We start from the raw sequence: 25,791 nt of genomic DNA on the forward strand, positions 1-25,791 counted from the left end.
CATTTCTCCAGGGAGCCATTTTTCACATAGAAACATTATGTAAAGTCTTCCTAGAATTCTGGCATCGTAACTGGAGGAGAGAAAGCCAAACTGTGTTAGGATGCAAACACATGGTGTCTGGCCGGGCCCACCTGCCGAACCCTGAGCTCCTGCTTCCAGCCCGAGCTGGAGCGAAGGTTCCTGCTCGGGGGAAAATGTGCTTGAGGTATGGGGAGGAGAATTCACAAACACGGGAAACCATGGGACGCAGATCCTCCACAGGCCAAGGTTTGCCTCACTGGATGACCTCAAGAGAGGGCCTTAACCTTGGGAATGAAGAGATCTGTCCCCAGCCAGCACTGTTTCTCCCTCCCACCACCCACCAACCCCACACCCGACAAGAACCCCAGCCAGGAAACAGAGTGGCCTTTTCCTCCCTGGCATCCTTTAGGATTGAGAAGGATGCTTCCAGTGAGGAAACTTCTTTTAGGACCTCCATTGACCAAAAAATACCTGTTGGGTGGGAGAGAGTTGGGCTATTTTAATTACTCTGCGTATGCTCAGGGCATTTTATGAGGCATATACAGGCTCTTGCTGACTATGTGCATTTTGAGGCTACTTTTAAGACAGAATTTCTGTTTTAAAACAAATGTTTAATAGCTGCGTGAGTCTCCATTTTAAGTGCCATATTGCCCTCTATTGGTAAGAACTCAAAAATCTCTATTGTCTATGGTAACAAAAATTAAAATAAAACCAGACAGTCAAATATATGCCTTGTACAGAAATATCTTTATTGCTGGTATATATTACTTTTTCCTCATTCTATGTGAAAATCACATTTGTTAAAATATGTTAGCACTGGCTTCTGAAACAGTTCTTGTAAATTTCATAAATTAATATTGCTCTGACATTTTTCTTCTCTCTTATGTAAGCTTCTCGTTATATTTTAAAATGAAAATCACTTTTTCTTTCACATCATTTATTTCAGGGAATATGCAAATTATAATGTCTGTCTAATTTATGCAGTTGTAACAAAGTAGGTTTTTTTTTTTTAATAAATGACCATTTCTCTTCCTCCCAGCCCTTTCAGCGCAGCATTGGCAGATTACTGGATGCCTGTGGATTTGTACATTGGAGGGAAAGAGCACGCTGTCATGCACTTGTTCTATGCAAGATTCTTCAGTCATTTTTGCCACGATCAAAAAATGGTCAAACACAGGTGAGCATTTACACTGCTTTGCAAAAGAATTCAGTTTCTTGAATAGCAGCTGAAAGCAGGTGTCAGTTCTTCTAGAGCAAGGTGAATATATATGTAGCAGAAGAACTCTTATTTTTCAAGTATGCCTTAGAGGTCACTGTCAGCCTTGACCATTGGAAGTCCACTTGTGTTGTCGAGTCAGTCCTAGCCTGTGCTGTTTGCCTGCTCACATAGGATCTTCCCTTCAGCTCTTCTCTCTTAGATGGAGTTAAATCTCAGTTAATGAAGATTTTTCACCTGGGAGGCAGCGAAGAGCTTTCATTATGTTACATGGCTTTTTATAGCTTCTCGTGTGAGATCATGTTTATCATCAGGTCCTTCGATGTCTACTCTGTTTCCAAGCTTGACTGAATCCTGTCTCAATATATCACTCTGATAAAAGTGTATAATGGATTAAAAGCTAGGGAAAAAATCCATTGAGAAATTTGTTCCCTGTTGGTCTGTAATCTGTTCCCATGGTGTTCAGAAAGATGTGTGCGTGGGCTTCTATCCCATGAAATACCTCATATATATATGTATATGTATGTGTGTATGTGTGTACATATATATGATGTGTATAATATGTATATTTAATGTATTATACAATTACAAAATTATACAATTTCAAAAATAAAATGACCATCCATGCACCCCCTTACCACATTCGGGAGTCTTACAGGCCCCTTCGAATACCCAGGGTGCCCTCTGCAATCAGATCATCCCCATTCCTACACCTCTGCCTCTCCCCTCACACAATGCCATTTCTGAATCTTGAATTATGCATTTTCTTGCTTTTCTTAAATTTATGACTTCTTGATGTATTTTGACTTAATTTACGTTTTACATTGAGGTGCAGTTGATTTACAGTCTTGTGTTAGTGTCTGGTGCACAGCAAAGTGGTTCAGTTTCATATATGCATATATATATATATTTATGTCAAACCATCTTTTGCAGATTCTTTTCCCATATAGGTTATTGCAGAGTATCAAGCAGAGATCCCTGTGCTATACAGTAGGTCCTTGTTGATTATTTATTTTATATATATTATTGTGTATATGTTAATCCCAAACTCCTAATTTATCACTCCCTTCAACCTTTCCACTCTGATAACTATAAGCTTGTTTTCTACCTTTGTGACTCTATTTCTGTTTGTAAATAAGTTCATTTGTATCATCTTTTTAGACATCACCTATAAGTGATATATATTTGTCTTTCTCTGTCCGATTTACTACGCTTAGTATGATAATCTCTAGGTCCAGCCATGTTGCTGAAAGTGGCGTTATTGCATTCTTTTTTGTGAGCGAGTAATATTCCATTGTATGTTTGTATGACATCTCCTTTACCCATGCCTCTGCTGACGGACATTTGGGTTCCTTCTGTGTCTTGGCTGATGTAAATAGTCTGCAGTGAACATGGATGTGCATGTATCTTTTCAAATTACAGTCTCCATAGTGGTTGTACCGATTTACATTCCTACCAACAGTGTAGGAGGGTTACCTTTTCTCCACACCCAACATTTGTTATTTGTAGACCTTTAAAATTTTATTTATTTATTTATGGCAGGGCTGGGTCTTCCCTGCTGTGTGTGAGCTTTCTCACACTGTGACAAGCGGGGGCTACTCTCTAGTTGCAGTGCATGGGCTCCTCATTGAGGTGGCTTCTCTTATTTTGGAAAGTGGACTCTTGAGTGCACAGGATTCAGTGGTCATAGCTTGAGGGCTCCAGAGCAAGGGCTTAGTTGCCCCAAGGCATGTGGAATCTTCCCAGGCCAGGGATCAAACCCATGTCTCCTGCGTTGGCAGGCGGGCTCTTTACCACAGGACCATCAGGGAAGTCCTGTTTGTAGACTTTTGATGAGAGTCATTCTGGCTGGTGTGAGGTGCTACCTCAGTTTAGTTTGATTTGCATTCTTTAATAATTGGCAGTGATGAGTATTTTAAGATATATGTGTTGTTTCTGTCTTTGAACTTTGTATAAATAGAATCATATTTCACATATTCTCTCTTGCTTCCCTTGCTCAGCATTTTTGGAATTTCATCCATCTCGCTGCATTGAGTAGTTGCATTTCTGTTTTACTGCCATCTGGTATTCCATTACATGGAATAGACTTTCTAATACAGAGTTCAGTTCACGTCCATACCATTAATGTCCTTGGGCTGTTTTGTGCAGTTATGAACAAAACTGCTAGGAGCATCCATGTATGTTTCCGTACACACATGAGCAATTCTCTAAGATATGTGCCTTGAGTGGGATTGCCGAATTGTAGGATTACTCACATGATCAACTTCAGTAAGAAAGCCAGGCTGTTTCAAATTGATGATATAAACCTACACTGGCACTTCCAGAGGTGAGCATCCTGTTTATTACTTGACACCTTCACCATTACAGCATACAGTGCTGCCATCCCTGCATCTCCGTGGAGAATGGGTTCTGGGACCTGCTGAGGGTACCAAATCTGCAGATGCTTAGTTGCCATGGTCAGCCCTTGATATCCATGGGTTCCACATGCTTGGATTCAACCCGCCAAGGATCATAAAACACAAAGGGCTGACTGTATTATCCAACTGTAAGACTTTTGTCAAACTTGTGGTTATATAATGGATGACTTTGTGAGTTAAATTTGAATTTAAAGACTTAATGAAGTTTAGCATGTTTTCATTCTCTTTATGAGCCTCTATGTTTCTGCTTCCGTTAAATCCCTGTTTGTGTGGTTTGTCCTTATTTCTTCTGGGCTGTCTTTTACCGATTGTAGGAATTCTATAAATATTCTGGATGCTATGTGTATTGCAATATTTCTCCCCGGTTCTTGGCTTGTCTTATTTTTATGGTGTCTTTTGATGAACAGAAGCTCTTAATTTAATGTAGTAAATTTTAATAATCTTTTCCTTTATGGTGACTGCTTTTAGTGTCTCAATACCTTTAATGGAATAGTCCATCATTTCCCCCACTGATCTACAGTGCCGTCTCCATCATAAATCAAGTTTTTGTGAATATGCAAGGGCCTATTTATAGGGTCTTTTTTTTTTTCTTTTGCCCATTGGTCTATTTGCTTTTTTCTGTGCCATTAATAGTTATTTACTGGCATTGTTTATTTTAATTCTAGAAGTCTCAATATCTAGTAAGGGCAGTCCTCCTACTTTGTTCTTTTTCTATAGGAGTATCTTGACTATTAATATATTTGGGCTTTTGTTCTTCCATATAAATTTCAGATTCCGCTTGTCAGATGCCACAGAGGTTATCTGTTGGGTGTTCAACTGAAATTGCATTGGATCTACATGCTTATTAATCTTTTCTGACTTCCTTCTTGCAACTGTTAGTTCTTATTTACCTAAAAATAGATTTATTTTTAGATAAGAAACCTCGTTTCTTAGTTTGCCAACTCAAAGGCGCACTTAAAACAATGTGTTTTCTATGTCTGACCTGGCTTTTTCACTTGTTTTCCATCAGGACAATAATTCAGGCTCTTCTGTCTGCCGCTGTGCCAGGAGCACCATTCCTGAGGTTTTTTTTTTTCAGTTGTTGCTGTGCTTTGTTTTTTTCATGCAACAACCTTTTAGAATGTTTTTTAATTGAAGAGAAGAAAAGGGGAAAATATATCTGGTTATCTCTCTGTCCAGTTAATTGATGTTAACAATTAAAATATTAAATAATGAAAAAGTAATACATCTAAAATTAAAAATTTTAAATTTAACTGCATAGAAAGTAAACATTGAAGTCTTCCTCCCTGCAGCCTACCTTCTACCCTTCTCAACTGTTAACAGTTTCTCTTGATTTCTTCCAGAAAAATACGTTGTATCTATTGATATACTCATTTTTAAGTGTTTCATATATTTTATATATATATATATGTCTTTTGCTTTTTTATTTTATATCTTGGTGGTCTCTCTGCATCAGCATTTACAATTTACGCATAGTATCCTGTCATATGGATATATTGTAATTTATTTTAGCAGTCACCTTAAGTCACTTTCAGAACCTCTAAAATCCAGTTTCATTAAAAAGAAGTGCCTTGAAAGCTCCCTCCCTTTTTACCCCATCCTCAGATCTGTTCCCACATTCTGTTCATGCACACATGGATTAAGTCTACAGAAAGCTGATTTAGAATAGAAATTAAATGCTTAAAATGATTCTCGTTAGTCCCAGAGACCTTCATGTGTAAAAATTAACCCATCTACATCAGTAGGCCACTAAACACATTAACAGCATTAATCCTCAGGGAAGTATCGATAAATTACAGTCATCCCTTGGTGTCCATTAGGGATTAGTTCCAGGACCCCCACTGATACCAAAATCTGGATGCTAAAATCCCTCACACAAAATGATGTAGTATTTGTATGTAACTTACACTCTCCTGAATGCCTTAAGTCATCCCTAGATAATTTTATAATGCCTGCTACTGCTACTGCTAAGTCACTTCAGTCGTGTCCGACTCTGTGTGACCCCATAGACAGAAGCCCACCAGGCTCCACTATCCCTGGGATTCTCCAGGCAAGAACACTGGAGTGGGTTGCCATTTCCTTCTCCATTTATAATGCCTAATACAGTGTAAATGCTATGTAAATTGCCTGGGTACACCAAATTCAAGTTTTGCTTTTTGGAAGTTTCTGGAATTTTTTTTTTTTTTTGATTGATGGTTTGTTGAATCCACAAGTGTGGAATCCACAGATAAAGAGAGCTGACTGTAGTTACAAAGTTTGTAACTTAGATTATACCATTTGCCATTCTGCCTTGCATTTCTTCTCTGTGGAAACTTCTTTACCTCCCTCGATATAGACTACCCTGGAGGATGGAACCTGTGTCCTGTTAACCATCGCAGTCTCATGGACATACATTCTCAGTGAATATTTGTTTCAATCAGTTGAGTTTAACCCTATTGATATAAACAGAGTGAAATATATGTTCTTCAAAGGAAATGTTCTCCTTGAGATAGGGAAAGTTGGATAGAGAAAGGCTAAGTTCAAACATCAGGTACAACCTGAGAAATAATTCCTTCTCATGTAGGTTTAGGGCTTCCCGGGTGGCTCAGTGGTGGTAAAAAAAAATCAAAACAAAAAAACAAATCTGCCTGGCAGTGCAGGAGATTCAAGAGATGTGTGTTTGATCCCTGGTTTGGGAAGATCCCCTGGAGTAGGAAATGGCAACCCCCTCCAGTATTCCTGCCTGGGAAATCCCATAGACATAGGAGCCTGGTGGGCTACAGTCCATGGGGTTGCAAAGAGTCAGACACGACTGAGCATTCATGCATGCGTGTAGGTCTAGAAACAAAGACCACACATGATTTCTGGCTTCTTGACAGTAGGGCACACTTCTCAGCCTTGGAACCATTATTTGTAGAAGGAATGAATGAGTCAGCAAATTACCCAATGGCTAACTAATTTAAGATGTAGGACAGGACCTGGCTACTTTTCCGACTTGTTTGCGTTGTTTTAAAACTATAATCAAGCAGAAAAAGATTTTAGCATTCTGACATAATTTTAAAACACTGTTTTGGATGTGACTTGTTTCTATTATTACATTTCTAAAATTTGCAAAGCCTGAGGTCCACCTGGAATTTGCCTTACCATCAACTTTAAGGGACAACTATATGGTATAAATAGAAATATACCTATGCAATACATATTTTTTAATTCTTCCCAAGATGGTTCAATTCTATTCCATGCCTTCATACTCCCCCCAAAAGAGGGAGAGCTATTTTAAGTCCTCAGAAGGCTGACCTTTCTGAAGAAGATGGAGAAAGTCATCTTATCTCTGCTTCTCAGCACACTTTCAGCACTGCTCCTGTTCAAGCACATCAAGGCAACAGTAGCGTCTGAAAACTATTTATTTCTGAGCATTACCTCTTTAGTGGCGGTGTTTGGTAAACCAGTTGGCTTTAAATGAAATGAAAATCATCCACTTTCTGTGATGAGTAATTCAGAACTCTCCAATTAGCATTTATTTTAAAGCCTCCAAACAACTTTATCAAGCTGGTCTAGGGCAAGATTTTGAGACCTGTCAATCACGTGTGTGTTTCTCTTTATTAGCTCCTTTTCCTGAAATGTGTATAAATTGGAATTTCTTGTCTATTTCTGTATGCCTTTTGGTTAGCATTGTCATATCAGGAGGGACTTGGGACTTCAGTTGTCCCTCTTTTCATTTCTCAGTAAGTCGCTTGGCCGCTGTCTCAGGTAGTAGGTCTGGACTGGGAGTCCAGAAACCTCTGTTTCATGCTCACTTGGTCCTGTGATTAGTGGTGCAGATGAGAGTTCTAACCCCCGTGGTTCTCCCTGGCCTCATAGATTAGGGATTCAGTCACCTCTGAGCACCCTTTTCACTCTCTGATTCTGGTTAAATGTCTTCAAATATAAAAGCAAAGGTTTGTGTGGATCTAATAATCTTCCTATTTCCTAAAAGAGCCCAGGGCCTTTCTTTCATCACTTGCACATTTAGGTCTGCAGTTTGAATTTCCAGAAGGGCTCTTTACCATTTATAAAAAGAAACTGGCCTCTGGATTAGAAGTGCCATCCCATGGGACAGCTGGTGCCTTTATTGTGTGTCTGAAACATCAGGTTGATGATTAAGCTGGAAGTTATGTCAACAGGAAATTTGCAAAAGAAGAAATGCAAGTGATCAGTAAACATACTCTAAAATGTTTATCTCATTGACAGCAAAAGGAACACAAGGTAAGCGTTTTCTATACAGCATCCCTGTGAGAGTGGGTCTCTCATGCACTCCAGGGCAGTTGGGAACAGTCTTCGTGAAAAGCGTTTTAGCAGTGTAGAGGGAGTACTTTAAAAATAGTCATAAAATAGTGCCTTAAAATAATAGTTTGGGGCACACTAATTGCACTTCTAGAAATCTGTCCTAAGGAAATAATTAGAAACACAAACTTATACACGAGAATGTTCATATAAGTATTACTTCAACTATTACCCCAAACCTAAATGCCCCAACATGCTGAGAAAGGGCAAAGTATACTCATCTCTTTGGAGGACTCCATCCAACTCTTTATATATTACAAAGGATGTTGAACACCAAGGAGAAATACATCTGAAGTAATGAGAAGTGAAGAAAGCAAGGCAGAAATTTGTAGATACAGTCTGATTCTCTGTCTTTACATGTACACACACCAATACACACACAAAGCTCTGAGAAAAGACTAGAAAAAGTATTATGTCAGCATGTTAACACTAGTTCTCTCTGGATGATGAGCTTATTGATGATTTTATTATTTCTTAATGGTTTTTTCCCCAATGACTATGTGATTTTATAACAGAAAATAAAGTTTATATTCTAAAGCAGGGAAGTGTGCTGGGTGTGAAATGTGATTTGTGAGCATGGGGGAGTAGGAGGGTGGAGGAGAGTCAGCATCAGCCTCAGCTGCTCATACAACCCAGAGAGACACTAAATTCTCGGAACTGACGTTCTGTCTGCGCTTTGCAGTCATCAAAGGGTGGTGTGGTGTCAGAAGCTGCTGCTCCCCGTGCTGACAGCCAGCTGCTAACTATTGTGAGCTCAGCAGGCCTCTGTCTGTGGTCCAGGGAGCTTTTTCTAATCACACCAGAAATGGACTTATTGGGAAAAGGTAAGGAAAAAAAAAAAGACTTTGCTTGAGTCTCATGGTATTAATAAGACTTCCTTCCAGGCCCCTGCTAGGAAATGGAAACAGTGATATTTTCAGACAAGCCACGTCTCGATGCTTAGAAACAGGCCAATTATGTGCATACGATGGCCCTGGATTCAGGGCAGGGACGAAGAACAAGGTGAAGTTAGTCTGAGAAGTCCCAATTAGAGACTGCTTTCAGAGATCTGCAGCTTTCTGTTTTCTTCTTTCCAGATCTACATAGTAGCCGAGTGACCAGGCAGGCGAGAGGGGAGCAGGTTATCCAGGGTTTCATAAGGAAGGAAATGTCACCTGCAGTGACTGGTTAGGGCTCTGATGAATCCTGAGATTCTTTTAGCCGTGTCTTGATTGTTACATTCCTGTATGCAGTGATTTTTGTAAGGATGCTTAAAGTAGCCTGCCTGTGTTCTGAAATTCCTTGTTAATCCTAATGATTAGTAACCTTTCTCCCTCCCTCCGTTCCTCACACCCACCCTCCTTACTTCCTTCTCTCCTTCTTTGGACAAAGGTGCTTTTCCATGACCAGCAGGCATTAGTTGTAATTTCTGAGTGAGTGCAGTCCAGACTGTCAAGGAAACGGTTGACAATTCTGTCACTTTTCATCATTCTGCTTGCATAGAGCCGTGCTTCGGTGCATATGGAAGTAATCCAACCCTCAGGGTGGTATTGATGGAGTAAGAGGAAATCTGACTCAAGGAAAAGAGCACTAGTTTGTATTCATGAAAGTGAAACCCATCTAGGCCTTCCCTAAGGCCGAGGCCCTGCATAACGCCTCCATCTTTGATGACTTCGGAATCCGAAGGGGTTTGTTGGTGGTTTGGAGTGGCAGACTTTTCACTTTCTTATCATAAAGCTCCCTGCTATACACGTGAATATCTCAGTTGCGTATACAGTTTTGTTCCCAGGTACCTTCTGGTGAGTGAATATACAGATGGGAAATACACAAATTACACTGTTGTGGATCTGAACCATGAACTTGGCAGTGTGGCGTGGCGTCTACTCCAGCAGGACCCTCGACGTCCCCTTGTCCCCCACGCCCACCCACATACCTCTCTGTATCATACTTCATGCCTCCTTCTTGTGCTGGTGAGTTATGAGCCTGTCTTGGGCCACCCATTTTCCTGTAAGCTCTCTGATGAAGTGCAAGAGGGGTCTGTACCGAGTTGTTGCTCAAATACAAACGCGACTCCTCATTCAGAGCTAAACTACACCTAAGGGTGGATGGAATGAGAACCCTCTTCCCAGAGCCCTGAGGCCCTGGAAGAGTGGAGGGAGAATCACTGGGGACTGAGCAGGATTCCAGGAACTGGGGGGCCCCCTCCCCACTGTGCAAGTTGTCCCTCTTCCACTCTCGTTCCCTGCTGATCTTCCCAGGGCTTCAAGTGGACACAGTCTGAAATCTTTGAGCACGCCTCTCTCCGCAAAAAGGGCCTGGCCCTACTTGGAAGCAGTAGTGTCCCGTGCCTGCCCTTCATCCTCTTTCTTCCCTCATCTCTTGTCCCCTCCACACCGTCCCCTTCTCTGCTGCTGGCAGATTTGTTTATTCATTCATGGAAACAAACTCGACATAGCTCAAACCAGTTGCCTTAACTGAGCATCTGTGATGAGCGGGGTGCGGGAGAGGTCTTCAAGGATCCTCCTACTCCCCACTCTCGGGGAAGGCAGGCAGCAAAGCAACTCACATGAATGCACAGTAACATTTAATACCTGCCCGATGCAGTTACAGGAACCACACTGGACACACCGAAGAAAGAGCAACTAATTTTGCCCGGGAGGGCCTGAGATGCCTTCCTAGTGGATTTGGCGTTTGAGTGGAGTCTGGAAGGAGGGGTAGAGTTCTGACAAATGGGCAGTTTTGATAGCACTTCAGGGAACAGTGAGTAAGGACACTGAAGTGCCTGTGGGCAATGGGTGTGTAAGAAAGGGTCAAGGACGCGGAAAGGGAGGGACGGAAGTCCTCGATGGCCGAGCCGAGCAATTTGGACTTGGTGTGGCGGGAGTCGGTTTTCAGATCTGACTGGGCTCTCTGTTCCCCGCTCCCAGCCCTGAGGGTGGACAGGCATCCGTCTGGCTCACTGGCAGCAGGCAGGCCGGCTCCGTGAGGGCAGGGCTGGCCTTGCCCACCATGACATCCCTAAACGCCTGGCTCGGCGCCGGACATGTTGTCAGCACTCAGTAAATAGCTGCGGGATAAACGAATGATAGGTGTCACGGGGCAACTCTGCTTTCTGAGCACGTGGTCCCAAGAATCCTGAGGCTCAGCCCGAGTCCACCAGGACGTGCAGCCGTGAGTCCATGATGGGGGCAGGGGCACTGGGGAGGTCTTGCCATCTCTGCCCTAGATGGCCCTTCCGGCCACCACTGCAGTGCTTCAACCCTGGGGGAAGGCAGCCCGGGTGAACCTCAGCCATCAAGTTGCGTTGTTGCAGACTTTCAGAAATCAAGACTTATTTAGCTGGCAGACCTTGTTTTGGGTGTTCTGCTGTGTGAGAGGGAATGCCTGCCTTTCTGGGAAAGGCCTCCAGTGTGGGTGCTCCCGTGAGATTCCCTCATTCTGAAAGGGGTAGACATGGTTTCCAAACAGGCAAAATTGATCCATGGCGTTAGCAGCCAGGCGGCTGGTGCCTGTGGTGCGGAGACGGCACCTGGGAGGGGGAGGAGGGGGCCTCCAGGAGGTGGGTCACTTTCTGATCGTTGACCTGGGTACTGGTTACACCGGTGTGTTTATGTTGTGAAATTCCTCAAGTTTTACCAGTAGGAATTACAAGCTTTTCAATATGTGCGCTTTACTTCATTTAGAAGTTCACTTTTAAAAAAGAGTTATAGAAGATGAGGCCGGAGAAGTGTGTAGCCTCAGGCAGAAAGGCTGGAGTTAGGGTCAGAGTCCTGCAGGCTGAGGGGTGAGATGGGGGTGGGGGGTGGGAGGGAGACTCAAGAGGGAAGGGATATATGTAAACTTACGGCTGATTCACGTTGTACGGCAGAAACCAGCACAGTATTGTGAAATCATTATCCTCCAATTAAAAATAAAGGGGCTGGCTTCCCTGGTGGCTCAGTGGTAAAGAACCCACCTGCCAGTGCAAGAGACACGGGTTTGATCTCTGATCTGAGAAGATCCCACATGCTGCGGAGCAACTAAGCCCTTGCGGCACAGTTACTGAACCCACGTGCTTCAACTGCTGAAGCCCGCACACCCGAGAGCCTGTGCTCAGCAACAAGAGAAGCCCGAGCAGTGCAGCTAGAGTTGTTGTTTCTCAGTCGCCAAGTCCTGTCCAACTCTTTGCGACCCCACGGATTGCAGCATGCCAGTCCTCCCGTCCCTCACCAGCTTCCGGAGTTTGCCCAAGTTCATGTCTGTTGAATCAGTGATACCATCCAGCCATCTCATCCTCTGACGCCCTCTTCTCCTTCTGCCCTTAGTCTTTCCCAGCATCAGGGTCTCTTCCAGTGAGTCAGCTCTTCATAGTGATCAAGTTGCCAAATGATTGGAGTTTCTGCTTCAGCATCAGTCCTTCCGATGAGTATTCAGGGTTTATTTCCTTTAGGATTGACTGGTCTGATCTCCTTGCTCTCCAAGGGACTCTCAAGAGTCTTCTGTAGCACCGCAGTTCGAAAGCATCAATTCTTTGGTGCTCAGCCTTCTTTATGGTCCAACTCTCACATCCATACACGACTATTGGAAAGACAGCTTTAACTATATGGACCTTTGTCAGCAAAATTATGTCTTTGCTTTTTAATACACTGTCTATGTTTGTCATAGCTTTCCTTCCAGGGAGCAGTCATCTTCTAATTTCATGGCTGCAGTCACCATCCCCAGTGACTTGAGAGCCCAAGAAGAGGAAATCTGTCACTGCTTCCACCTTTTCCCCTTCTATTTGCTGTGAAGTGATGGAACTGGATGCCATGATCTTAGCTTTTTTAATATTGAGTTTTAAGCTGGCTTTTTCATTCTCCTCTTTCACCCTTATCAAGAGGCTCTTTAGTTCCTCTCTGCTTTCTGCCATTAGAGTGGTATCGTCTGCATATATGAGGTGGTTTCTGTTTCTCCCGGCAATCTTGATTCCAGCTTGTAACCCACCCAGCTCAGCATTTCGCATGATGTGCTCTGCATATAAGTTAAATAAACAGGGTGACAATAAACAGCCTTGCTGGACTCCTTTCTCAATCTGGGACCAGTCCGTTGTTCCATACAGGGTTCTAACTTGCTTCTTGACCAGCATACAGGTTTCTCAGGAGGCAGGAAAGATGCTCTTGATATTACCGCCTTTAAGAGTTTCGCACAGTTTGTTACAGTTCACACAGTCAAAGGCTTTAGCATAATCAATGAGACAGAAGTAGATGTTTTTCTGGAATTCCCTTGCTTTCCCTTTGATCCAGCGAATGTTGGCAACTTGATCTCTGGTTCCTCTGCCTTTTCTAAACCCAGCTTGTGCATCTGGAAGTTATCTGTTCACGAACTGCTGAGGCCTAGCTTGAAGGATTTTGAACACGATTGTATGGTGTTTGAACCTTCTTTAGTATGGCCCCTGCTGCTGCTGCTAAGTCACTTCAGTCGTGTCCGACTCTGTGTGACCCCTTAAACGGAAGCCCATCAGGCTCCCCCGCCCCTGGGATTCTCCAGGCAAGAACACTGGAGTGGGTTGCCATTTCCTTCTCCAATGTGTGAAAGTGAAAGTGAAGTCGCTCAGTCATGTCCGACCCATAGCGACCACACGGACTGCAGCCTACTAGGCTCCTCCATCCATGGGATTTTCTAGGCAAGAGTACTGGAGTGGCAGGTTGGAAAAAATAAACAATTCCAGCAGGTTGCAATTCTGCCCTTCCCCAGAAGAGGGCAGCATTTCGCCACTTAATAACCTGCGAGAATGAAGACCTTATTTCTGCTCCTGCCCCTTCTGGAAGCTTGTTGCTGCTTTTTTGATCATCCTACTGATAATCTTTACCTTTGGGATCCAAATTATTCCCTCCCTTCTCCCATCCCAAGGACATATTTTTTATTTCTATTAAGAGTGACCAAAGCCATGTACTAACAGTGAAAAGGAAAGGAAAAACCTCAAAAACTACCGCGTAGGGACACTAGAGCCTAAGACAGTAACAGCAAATTCATCCTCCTGCCGCTGAGCCCAGCAGGAAGAAAGCTGCAGTGTGTCTCTGTGTGAGGCTGCGGCATGTAAAATTATTTGAGGAAGATTCCTAAAAGATGAGCTAGTGCTCAAAAATGTGCACCCTGGGTGTGTGCAAAAATCGGCCCCGTCAAGCCAACCGATGCCCAGTGAAGGCCCCACCGGGTGTGCGGGAGGCCACCCTTGCACATAGGACACTCATTCCGTTTGCTGTGTAGCCACTGTCTTCCTCTGCCCAGTAAAAAGTAACCATATGATTTTCTCCTTCTGTTTTAAAACTGTGTTGTATCTTTTGTGTAATGAGGTTAAAATCCAGGTGCCACCCCAGATTGGATGGAAGGCACAGATGGCTTCAAGAGCTGGCAGCCCCAAACATCCGTGTCTTCCTCCCTGCGTCCCGCCGTCCGTCTGTCTGTTCATTCGTATTCATCCATCATCCGTGCTCTGAACATGTTTAAAGAGCCTGTCGTCCGTTGAAACAGCGCTAAGCACTGAGGCAGATGAAAGGACCAGACAGTAGTCCTCGTCACGCCGGGGGCGGGGCGGCGGTGCACAGGCATTTATGCTGCGATCAGTACACAGCCCGGGCATGCGCTTCATGGCCGAGCGTGCTGGACATGGCAGGACCTGAAAGAGAGTCCAGAGCTGCGTGCAGGGGACAGGGACACCCACCAGAGAAGGGGTGCCTGCGCTCAGTGGTGAAGGGCAGGTTCGGGTCACCCCAGGAACTCAGGCTGAGATGGACATTCCTGCCGAGTCATGGGGAGCATGGCTGGTGCTGGGGACAGCCAGGTGTCCCTGGGACCTCTATGAGGACCAGGGGCATTTAGGTGTGGCGGGAGAGGCCCAGGGGGCAGACGGGGCTGGTGGCAGAGAGAGCTGCAGACTCGGTCTGTGGGTAGAGGTCCTTGAGCTCCCTGAGGGAAATGCAGATCTGGGGTCTTGGGCATCCAAACCCCAACCTGCCCTGGATACAGCTCGTGTGGCCCAAGGACCCCAGGTTCCTCATGGTTCTGTGTTCTGTGTTCCTGAGAAATGGGGACCAGAGACACCATTGCTCCCCCTTAAAGGTGCTTCTGGGTTAAAATGCAGCCTGAGATCCAAGTGCACTGTATTTTCAGATCAGTTTTCATATCAGTCACATTGTCTGGGAATCTTCCTGGGACGTGGTACAGAAGGATGTCATTCTGCCAGTGGTGACATTGCTGATGGAATGTCTGGGAGGTGGAAGGAAGGCAGTTTTGTGACTCAAAGAGCTTATTATTAAGATAGCTTTTGGAGTCAGAACAATAGGGTGACTATTTTTCTGCTTGTGCATCTTCCAAATTAACACGGTCCCATGGTGGACAGGCCCTGTGACACTGAGTAACTTGACTCATTTCCATTTAATTATATTGGGTGTTTTATACCTTGGCAGATACCCACACACACACATACACACACATCCCACCAGACTCACGTGTGCGCACACACATACATACACATGCTCATAACAGGATTGTAAAACACAGAGACCAGGGGTCCTTTTTTTCTGGCTGACCTTCATCTCATTTTCAGTCATCCTCACTGTTCCACTCCATCCTCTGAGTTCACTGGAGAATTCCCTTTAAACTACGTCTGTCCCAGCCGCTGTGACGGGCTGCACAGTGTACAAATCAGGGCCCTATCCAGAGGCCTTCTTCCTCTGTACCAGCGTTTGTCTGTATTAGCCTTGCATGTGAAATGAGATTCTGTTCATTAACAAAGCCAGCACCGTGTGCCTCCATCACTAGAGCTGGGTTTGTGCTCTGCTTGGCCTCTTTGAGGTTATTGGGTCTTTGAGTTGTTTGTTCTTTGATCCCTAAAGTCGTGTCCACCTCCTTGCGACCCCGTGGACTGCAGCACGCCAGGCTTCCTTGTCCTTCACTGTCTCCTGGAGTTTGCTCAAATCCACGTCCGTTCAGTTGGTGATGCTATCTCTTGGGTCTTTGAGCCTCTAAAAAGCCACTCTGAGTAAGTGCGCTTGAAGTCCCCGAGGGTTCTTACGCTGAGAGATGTTTTGTGCTGGGGGTGATGTCGGCAGAGAATGTCAGTCTGTCTCCTCGCTCAGATGTCCCTCCCTGCGCTTTATAAGAGTGAGATATGGACGCGTGCTCTCAGCAGAGGTCTCCACAAATTGAGCGTGGAGTAGCTCTCTTACGTGCTTCAAAACTGCACAGCAGTTTCAAATCTGAGATAACTTCAGTCCGAGGGTCAAACCCCTGCTGTCCTCTTAAGAGAGAATGTCTTCAGTTCACTAGTCAGCCAGTAAGGGCGTGACTAACACTGCCTTTTTTTTTTTTAAGGCACTATAAATAAATTATAATCCACCCATATGTAAAGTACTCAGTAGATGTTGAAAATGAAATAGATCTGGGGAATTCCCTGGTGGTCCAGTGGTTGGACTCAGAGTTTTCACTGCCAGTGCCTGGGTTCAATTCCTGGTTGAAGAACTAAGATCCCGCATGCCATGCTGTGCAACCAAAAGAAAAATGGAAGTAAATCCGTGTGGACTAACAGTAACTGCCTCACCAGAGGGCAGTAGGCCTGGGAAGACAGGGGGAGGCATGTCTGAATTTGAACAAAAAGGGTATAATCATGTATAACTTGCATGATTTAAACATATTAAAAGGAATTTTACCAAGCACTGTATAAAAGTTAAGGAATGAATTATCTTCTTGAATAAAACCCCAGCGTAGACCTCTTTGTATCGTCCTGAACTTTTCATTACTCCGAGCTCAGCATAACTGACCTTTTGCGTGCATGTGTGCTCAGTCGCTTCAGTCATGTCTGACTCTTTGCAACCCTATGGGCTCTAGCCTGCCAGGCTCCTCTGTCCATTGGATTCTCCAGGCAAGAATACTGGAGTGGGTTGCCAGGCCCTCTTCATGGGGATCTCCCCAATCCAGGGATCAAATATGGATCTCCTGCATTTCAGGAGGATTCTTTACCACTGAGGCACCAGGGAAGCCCAACTGACCTTTGTACATACCTTTAAAATTTACAAGTATTTTCATGCAGTCGTTTCATTTAATCCTCCCACCAACGCTTTAAGGCAGGTTTTTATAATCCCCATTTTACAGATGAGCAGACTGATGCTCAGAGTGAAGAAGTGACTTGCCTTGACTCGTTGAGAAGCAGCACAGAGATTCCAATCCAGGGCTTCCAGATGTGAGGCCTGGTGTTCATGGCACTTCACCACATTGGAAAGTAGTTAATCTCCACTGATTTCACCTAGTTTTCTTAGCGTTTATGTGTAAGGAGCCATTTGTGCAAGTTGAGTCGACAAGCGGTCAGCCTGTTTTCACAAAGAGCAATTATCTGTACTCATCAGCTGGTAAGGTTGTTCTGCTCTCTCCGGATGCTTCCAGTCCCCGCCGCACCGGTTTTCTTCTCCTGTCTTCTTTCCTCAGAGAGCCTTTTCATAAACTGCTGGCCCAAGGCCTGATCAAGGGACAGACATTCCGCCTACCATCTGGACAGTATCTACGGCGAGAGGAAGTAGATCTCACAGGTAAGAATGGCCCATCTGGTTGCTCTTGGAGCCAGGGAATATTTAGCTAGGAGGAACAGAAATCCACGCAAAGGCGGCTTTCACCCAGGCACATAGGGACATTGCCCCAACCCAGCTGCAGGGAAGGGTGGTGTGTAGGAAGCCGCAGCCTCTGTTGCCTCCTCTGTCGCCCTCCAGCCTCAAGTTCTACTTCCTGCTCCGCTCCGCCCTCCTGCCCTGTTCTCCTTCCCTTGCCGGGCTTGGATCCTGCTCTCCCTCATCTCAGCATGCAGAGTGACCTTGGGCAGATGCAGGGCCACCTCCTGCCTCACCTCCGTAGGACCCCTGGCTCCAGTGCCCAACAGCGTCGAGACAGACTGGCCCTCTCTTAGTTCCAATTGCAGAGAAGGAGACTTAACCTTGTCAGGTGTCCTTCCTGGTCCCGTCGGAGCTTGGCTGCAAGGCCACCTCATCCACACACACGCCAGGGAAGGCCTCCTCCGTCAGCACCATCCGGACGCATAGTGTGAAGGCGGGAGGAGAGAAGGAACAGGGCTCCACAGCAGGACCCACGTGTAACGTGAGCCCAGCGAGCTAACCCCACGTGTGGACCCCGCTCATGGGGTGAGCTCAACTTCTGGTGACTTCACACGGACGGGGACCTCCCTCTGGGTGAAGTGACCTCAGACGTGCTCTGCTGCCCCAAGACCCTGGCAGGTCAGCTGCCAGCTGCGGCTCCGAATCCAAAAAGAAAACAGCAGCATGCAAGTCCTCCTTATCCTTTTTTCCCTGTCCTTTTTGTATATAAGTGATTTACTTTTTAAAAAGAGGGCCATTGCTTTGTCTTGTTTTGTGACTGAGCAAAAGCTGGCAAGTGTACTATCTGTTCATGAAAGGCAGATTTGTGGCGGGAGGTAGGCCTCATTTACTTGAAAACCCAAACAGGGTTACAATGTCTAAAGGGAGAGAACATGTCACGCTGAGTGAATTAGTGGGGTTCTTCAGGCGGACACGTTGAACGGCTCCCGCAGCGTTTCCGGATTGGATACGCTGTGATAGAACCGGCTCGGCGTCCCCTCCTACCCACGCGTCCTTCTGGTGTGCAGGTTCCGACCCAGTTCATGCAACCACGGGGGAGAAGCTCGAGGTGAGCTGGGAGAAGATGAGCAAATCTAAGCACAACGGCGTGGAGCCCGAGGACGTGGTGGAGCAGTACGGCATCGACACCGTCCGGCTCTACATCCTCTTCGCCGCCCCTCCGGAGAAGGATATCTTGTGGGATGTGAAGAGTAAGGCAGCCTCTCCTCCCAGCCCGCCGCCGGCGAGATCCGCCTCCGCGCCCAGGGAGTCCAGGGAAGGGCGTGTCTTTGCTGAGACAGTAGGGGAGGGCCCCGGGGTCCTACCTGTGGGGCAGGTAGCAGTTTGCCCGACATCCTGTGCCATTCCTCGGCCCGCGTGGTTAGACCTGATGAGCCCCAGACCCCCGAGAGAGCGCGCTGCGGCAGCAGGCCCCGGTCCTCACCGCAGCCCTGCTGATCCAGCCCCCAGGGTGGGGCTGGGAGCCTGCCTTCAGCACAGACTGGGTGTTCTCCGGCAGGTTCCACAAGGATCCCACTTTGAGAACATTTCCTTGAGCCAGGCTGGTTTTTGTGGTACACCTGGGCCCACTGAAGTCCACCGAGGCCAGACCCCTCTTGGCGTAACGTGAAAGTTTTTTCCCGGAACGGTGCATTGCCCTTTACCAGGCCAGAGAACCCCACATGGGGCCTGGCCCAGACGTTACCTGTGACCTCTGCAGTCACCCACGGCAGCCTCCAGAGCTCCGCGGTCAGGGCGTTGGCGGGTGCGAGTGGGGGGCGTGGGGATTCCTCCCTCCAGAGTTGTTTAGATCTAAAACTGGGTTGGTAAGATCCTTTGGAGGAGGAAATGGCAACCTACGCCAGTATTCTTGCCTGGCGAATCCCACGGAGAGAGGAGCCTGGCGGGCTACCGTCCACGGGGTCGCAAAGTCGGACACGACTGAGCGACTGAGCATGCACGCACGCGGAACTACGTGAACCACACGAAACTGGCGAGGACCAGGCTTGTGTTAGGACACCTCAGGCCGCTAGCAGTGTGGCTCTGAACGCAGCCTGGGGACCAGCGCTGCCTCCGTGTACTGCCTGTCCACGTGAGAGGACAGCCTGCACCGCGTAACTCAGCCCTGTCTCCACGCACACTGCTGGTTCCCAGGACGTTTTCGTCACAGCAGGCTTTCTTAACCAAGGAGGCGATGCCCTCCTGCCCATCCTGGCCCAAACTTCTAAGCTCCTTTTGGGCCGGTGACAGTTGCTGGGAACCCTTTGAGTAAGCCCCGGCGTCCTGTGCTCAGAATATCTGGAGCCCTAAGAAGAAATGACTGAGTCAGTCCTGGTCTGGGTTCCCAGGCACTGGCAGCCGGGGAGGACCCTTCTGCGTGCCCTCGGGGAGATCCCATGAAGCATCTCTTCCACAGGCGCTTTGTCGCTTAGGTGTGACCAGACCAGACATCCTCACGTTTCTCTCTCTCTCTCTCGTTCACTAACGTCACACGCAGCCGATGCGCTCCCCGGGGTGCTGAGATGGCAGCAGCGTCTGTGGTCCTTGGTGACTCGATTTATCGAGGCCAGGACGTCTAGGAAGACGCCCAGGCCTCAGCTGTTGAGCGACAAGGAGAAAGCCGAGGCCAGGAGGCTGTGGGAGTACAAGAACTCGGTCATCTCTCAGGTCAGAACCCTTCCCGGGACACTGGTTGATTCTGTGACTGAGCCCTCGTGGCCTGTGTGGCCTGCCTGCCCTGGGGTGGGTACACTGGGTCCTCCTCCTGTCTTATTATGGTGGCCCCACTTCCCTTGATTACTTGATCCTACTGCTTTGGGTGTTTTCCCAAGGTGGAGCAACAGCGCACACGTTCTAAGGGAGAGATGCTCTTGGGAAATGGCTCCCTCTAGTGATGCCTCCCATTTGTCCATCCCAGATCTGAGGAAGCTGCCTGCTTTCCATGTTTCCATATTTAACACATCCTAGGGCTTTCCTCGGAGAAGGCAATGGCAAGCCACTCCAGTACTCTTGCCTAGAAAATCCCATGGATGGAGGATCCTGGTGGGCTGCAGTCTATGGGGTTGCTGTGAGTCAGTCATGACTGAGCGACTTCACTTTCACTTTTCACTTTCACACATTGGAGAAGGAAATGGCAACCCACTCCAGTGTTCTTGCCTGGAGAATCCCAGGGACGGGGGAGCCTGATGGGCTGCCGTCTATGGGGTCACACAGAGTCAGACACAACTGAAGTGACTTAGCAGCAGCAGCAGGACTTTCCTGGTGGCTCAGACAGTAAAGAATCTGCCTGCAATGCAGGAGACCCAGGTTCGATCCCTGGGTCAGGAATATCCCCTGGAGAAGGGAATGGTTACCCACTCCAGTATTCTTGCGTGGAGAATCCCATGAACAGAGAAGCCTGGCAGCTACAGTCCATGGAATTGCAAAGAGCTGGACAAGACCAAGCAATTAACACTTTCACTTTCAGATAGAGAATCAAATTTAATGTCATTCCGATGACACACTGTATATATTATAAAAACAGAAATAGAATTTTAGAGTTGAAAAGACTCTGTTCTTTACTCTCCTCATCTTTAGCCTCCTCTTCATCCCTTCTGTGGGCAGAACTGAGGCGCAAAATGGTTAAATGCCCTGAGAAAGTCACACAGCCCATGAGGAACTGAACAGAGAGTTCCCTGATACTCAGCACAGCAGAGACATTTCCACTCAGAAACTTTGTTACACAGTATTTGTCTAAGGTATTGTGGAATGAATTTTACAAATAAATTAATGGCTTATCTTCTTAGAGAATAGCATATTATTGTCTAAATCACTTTTAAAGATTCTGCATTGATAACATCCCTGTAAATTTTTCATCTGGAAGTCTGCTGTAATGCCATGACATTCACCTTTTTAAGAGCTTTGTGAAAAAAATGTCATACGTCTTTGAAAGAAAGCACTTAGGATAAGTCTGAAGCCACATTTGAATGGGTACCGGATGCCCCGAATTCTCCTTAGGCTGAATGTTTCCTTTTTTTTTAAGATGTGCTGATTCCGGCTTAGGAAGACAGCCGAGGTCACTTCTCTGGCCTCCAGTCACTGAGGACGCTGAAGGAGCTGCGCTGCTCCTCTGCTTTGTGGAGACTGCAGTGGCCCCGGGCCCAGCATGGCCTCATTTAGTGACACCTCTTCAGCTTTATTGCCATCCTCTCTACCGTGCTGTCGAGAGACAGAGCTCATGAAATCGGCTTCAGTCATCTGAGTGCCGCTTGAATGACTGTCTGCGTATCGCATATTTTCTCTTTGAATTTGGCAAATTCTTCTCTTCTGTCAGATAATAGAATTGGGTTATTCCCACAAGCTGGAAACTCTTGACATCTTAAGGATGTGTTAGTTTTCTGTGTCCTTAGTCAGTAAGTAAGTAAGTAAGTAAGTGTTAGTCGCTCAGTCGTGCCCGACTCTTTGCGATCCCATGGACTGCAGCCCACCAGGCTCCTCTGTCCATGAGACTTTCTAGGCGAAGACACTGGAGTGGGTTGCCATTTCCTTCTCCAGGGGATCTTCCCAACTCAGGGATCGAACCCGGGTCTTCTGCACTGCAGGCAGATTCTTTACCTACTGAGCTACAAAGGAAGCCCCTTATGTCCTTACCCATGGTCAAAACTGAAAAGCGTGCCAGTAGGAAAAAGCCGACAAGTAGTGTTTGTGTTCTTGTGTTGACTCTGTATTTGAAAATGTGAAACTCACCTTATCCCCATGTACCAGTAATCTTCACTGTAAATTAAGGTCACGCGACCATGGGGAAGGGACATCCTTTGTCCCATCTCCTGTTTGCCGCTTGGTCATCAGGTGGGGCCAGCCTCCGCTTCAGGTAACGATCAGTGTTTTAGGCACCTGCTGTAGGAACCCGCACTGTCGCCGCTATCGAAGAAGAGGAGCCGTCTTGAGTGGCAGAAGCAACACTGACTTTGACTTTAAAAATCCTTGTGCTGATAAAACATTATAGTGACTACTTGAGATAGCGAAAACAGTTATAAGTATCTTTTATGGCATGCCTTTAGTTCCACACTTTTTGGATAATTCAGTGTGTGTGTGTGTGTGTAAGCTTAACAGAACTTTGAACAAAGTGAATGATTCTGCTTTCACCAATAGGTGACTGCCCATTTCACAGAGGACTTCTCACTGAACTCTGCGATTTCTCAGCTGATGGGACTCAGCAGTGCCCTCTCGGTAAGTGGCCAGTCTGTGCCCATTTGCTCCTGGCCAAGGAGTGTGGGGTGTGGCTTCCAGTCACGTGGTGAGGTGGCCTGCCGCTCCCAGAGGGCAGAGACCATGCCTTTCTGGACGTTTTATTTCCAGAGTTTGGTGTGCAGCGGGTGAACGGGTGTGACTAGGTTAACTGATAAGCCTCACCTCAGGAAGACGCTGAGTGTTGCCCAGAACTGGCAAAGAATAGGAGGACCCCTGAGATCCTCGAGAAGGGCAAGAGGACCCCAGTCCTGGGAGTTTCACCGTGCAGAACCTTTGAGCGAGTCTCTGCATTTCCCACTGGTCCTGCACATGCAGGAAACCTAGCACAGTGGTTGAGAATTAGGACTGACCTGTATTCTAATCTGGTCTCCATCTCTTGCTTAACCGTGTGTCCAGGCTCAGGTGACTCTCCCTCTGTCATAGCCCTTAGCTGCTTCATCTGTCACACGGGCTAACACTGCTTCCCTCAAAGGGTGGGAAGACCCAAACCAGTTAACATCAGCTCAAGGACATGGTTAAATGCTCAGTCAACAGTGATATATCTGCCCGAGGCTTTCCTGGCAGTCCAGTGGTTAGGCCCCCATGCTTCCACCGCAGAGGGCCTCATATGAGGTTCAGTCCCTCATAAGGAAATGAAGATCCTGCAAGTTGTGCGGCACAGCCAAAAAAATAAAATAGAACAATAATACAACTGCTGTTGCTGCTCCAGCTATTTTTAATACTGTCATTAAACAGGGAAAAGTTCTTTGCCTAGAACAAAAGTGGTGTGAAGAGGTGCTCTTCCCGCCTGCTTGTCTCTGGACTTCAGGTTCCTTCACGGCCGCTCTTACCCAGGCTCGTCTTGCGTGCCTCGGTGTGCTTACACTGCTCTTCTCTTCTCTCCCCCAGCAAGCCTCGCAGAGAGTTGTTCTCCACAGCCCCGAGTTCGAGGATGCTCTGTGTGCCCTGATGGTGATGGCCGCCCCCATGGCCCCTCACATAGCCTCAGAGCTCTGGGCAGGTAGGTGGCGGAGGCCTCACTTGACCTGTTGCTACTGACCAGCGTGTGCTTCAGCCACGTGTTGAGCCTTACTCGGGACTCATGTCCTCAGCCATGGGGCCCAGTGTGTGGCCTCGGCCGTGGGGACCTGTCTGTGGAAATGCGAGTGGAGTGAGATGGGGCCATGCAGGAGGACTTGATGGCCGTGCTGGGCCCGGTTCTCTCAACCCTGTGTTCAGAGGTCCCCTGTGACTTCTGAGGATGTTTTAAAGGAGCTTGCAGGAGGCAGGCGGCCTAGGGATGCTGTGTTTATTACATTATGCTTTTATCTGGGAGTCTTGGAGAAGTAGCATTCATTTCTTTTTCGTAGTTATTTTAGCTCTTCTCACCTGTTTATTCTTCTCAGTAGAACTCGGGTATAATTTTGTTAAGTTCTCTGAAAATCTCCTTGATATATTTGACTGAGATTTTCTTAAACCTGGAAGTAACCTGGGAAAGCTTCACATCTTTACCACATCTAGGCTTCCATCCCAGAACGCGGTCTGTCTCTCTATTTATTCGAGATCTCCCCCACACCCAGTCAAGTTCTTCGTATGGATCCCACACATTTCTTAAGATTATTTTAAAATATTTCATCTTGCCATCAGTTCAGTTCAGTTCAGTCACTCAGTCATGTCCGACTCTTTGCAACCCCATGAACTGCAGCACGCCAGGCCTCCCTGTCCATCACCAACTCCCAGAGCTTGCTCAAAACTCGTCCACTGAGTCAGTGATGCCATCCAACCATCTCATCCTCTGTCATCCCCTTCTCTTCCTGACTTCAGTCTTTCCCAACATCTTGCCATAGTTCATTTTATTTTTTTTAACTCTAACTGGAATCCTTTTTTTCTCTTATAATTTTTGACTGGTAATATCTGGCGTATGATTTTTAGTAATTATTTACTTACTTATAACCAGATTCCCTATCAATCACTCTTCCTTCATTTAGGGGTAGAATCCTCTTGGATTTTCTAGGGGTCTGTGACCAACAAATAAGCCTAAGTTTTCTCCTTTTTAACAGTTATGCTCTTGTGTCTGTTTACTTTCTTTAATATACTGCTTAGAAAACCGCATGTGATGTTAAAGAATACTGGTGACAGCAAGTCTTCTCTCATTGCCAGGTTTAAATGGAATATGTTTCCTTGTGAGGTTTGCTGTTGGCTGTTGGTTTAGGGTAGATATTCCCTGTCTAGATACTTCCTGTTAAGGAAGCGGCCCTCTAGGCTTGTTTACCAGAACTCACCTTAGGAAATGGAGATAGATTTTACTTAACGTCCATTCTTCAGTTGTTGAGGTGTTTTAGCCTTTGCTTTTAATTTTCCCCTTTGCTGTGATTATATGAGTTATGTCCAATTAATTGACTGCCTAATAGGCTATTGCAAGGAGATCCAACCAGTCCATTCTAGAGGAGGTCAATCCTGGGTGTTCATTGGAGGGACTGATGCTAAAGCTGAAACTGCAGTACTTTGGCCACCTCATGCGACGAGTTGATTCACTGGAAAAGACTCTGATGCTGGGAAAGGTTGGGGGCGGGAGGAGAAGGGGACGACAGAGAATGAGGTGGCTGGATGGCATCACCGACTCTGTGGACATGAGTTTGAGTGAACTCCAGGAGTTGGTGATGGACAGGGAGGCCTGGCGTGCTGTGATTCATGGGGTCGCGAAGAGTCGGACACAACTGAGTGACTGAACTGAACTGAACTGAACTGAATAGGCTATTGAGGGATAAATTTACCTTGACCATAGAGTAGTAAACCTTTAACACACTGTAAATTCTATTTGCTACTATTTTATTTAGAATTTTGCAATTACTCTCCTAGGAGAAGCCAGCTTTTCCTCAGTGTGCCTTGTCAGGTTCGGAAATAAGGGTTTCACTGCCTTCACCAAGTGAATTGAGTTGCCTCTGTGCTTTGGAACACACCACACAGGACAAGAACGTCCACCGTTCTTTGCTGAATAGACAGAATGCCCCAAAGGGAGGGCGGTGTTAGGCCCTGCCAGGCTGCTGCCATG

At 46.5% G+C, this 25,791-nt stretch overlaps 1 protein-coding gene across 3 annotated transcripts in view; it reads left to right on the forward strand.

Moving 5' to 3' along the window:
• The window catches only part of LARS2 (leucyl-tRNA synthetase 2, mitochondrial), a 146,473-nt gene that overhangs the window by 106,977 nt on the left and 13,705 nt on the right, over positions 1 to 25,791 (forward strand). For all 3 annotated transcript variants that reach the window (XM_055413611.2, XM_055413612.2, XM_088832001.1), the window contains 6 exons: positions 1,061 to 1,198; positions 17,374 to 17,474; positions 18,560 to 18,742; positions 20,029 to 20,198; positions 22,662 to 22,739; positions 23,649 to 23,760. In XM_055413611.2, the coding sequence (XP_055269586.2) occupies positions 1,061 to 1,198; positions 17,374 to 17,474; positions 18,560 to 18,742; positions 20,029 to 20,198; positions 22,662 to 22,739; positions 23,649 to 23,760 (782 nt within the window). The remainder of the gene's footprint in view (positions 1 to 1,060; positions 1,199 to 17,373; positions 17,475 to 18,559; positions 18,743 to 20,028; positions 20,199 to 22,661; positions 22,740 to 23,648; positions 23,761 to 25,791) is intronic.

This window comes from Moschus berezovskii, chromosome 24, assembly GCF_049115385.1.
Source record: "Moschus berezovskii isolate FMDL1 chromosome 24, NW_MosBer_1.0, whole genome shotgun sequence".
Classification (NCBI taxonomy): domain Eukaryota; kingdom Metazoa; phylum Chordata; class Mammalia; order Artiodactyla; family Moschidae; genus Moschus; species Moschus berezovskii.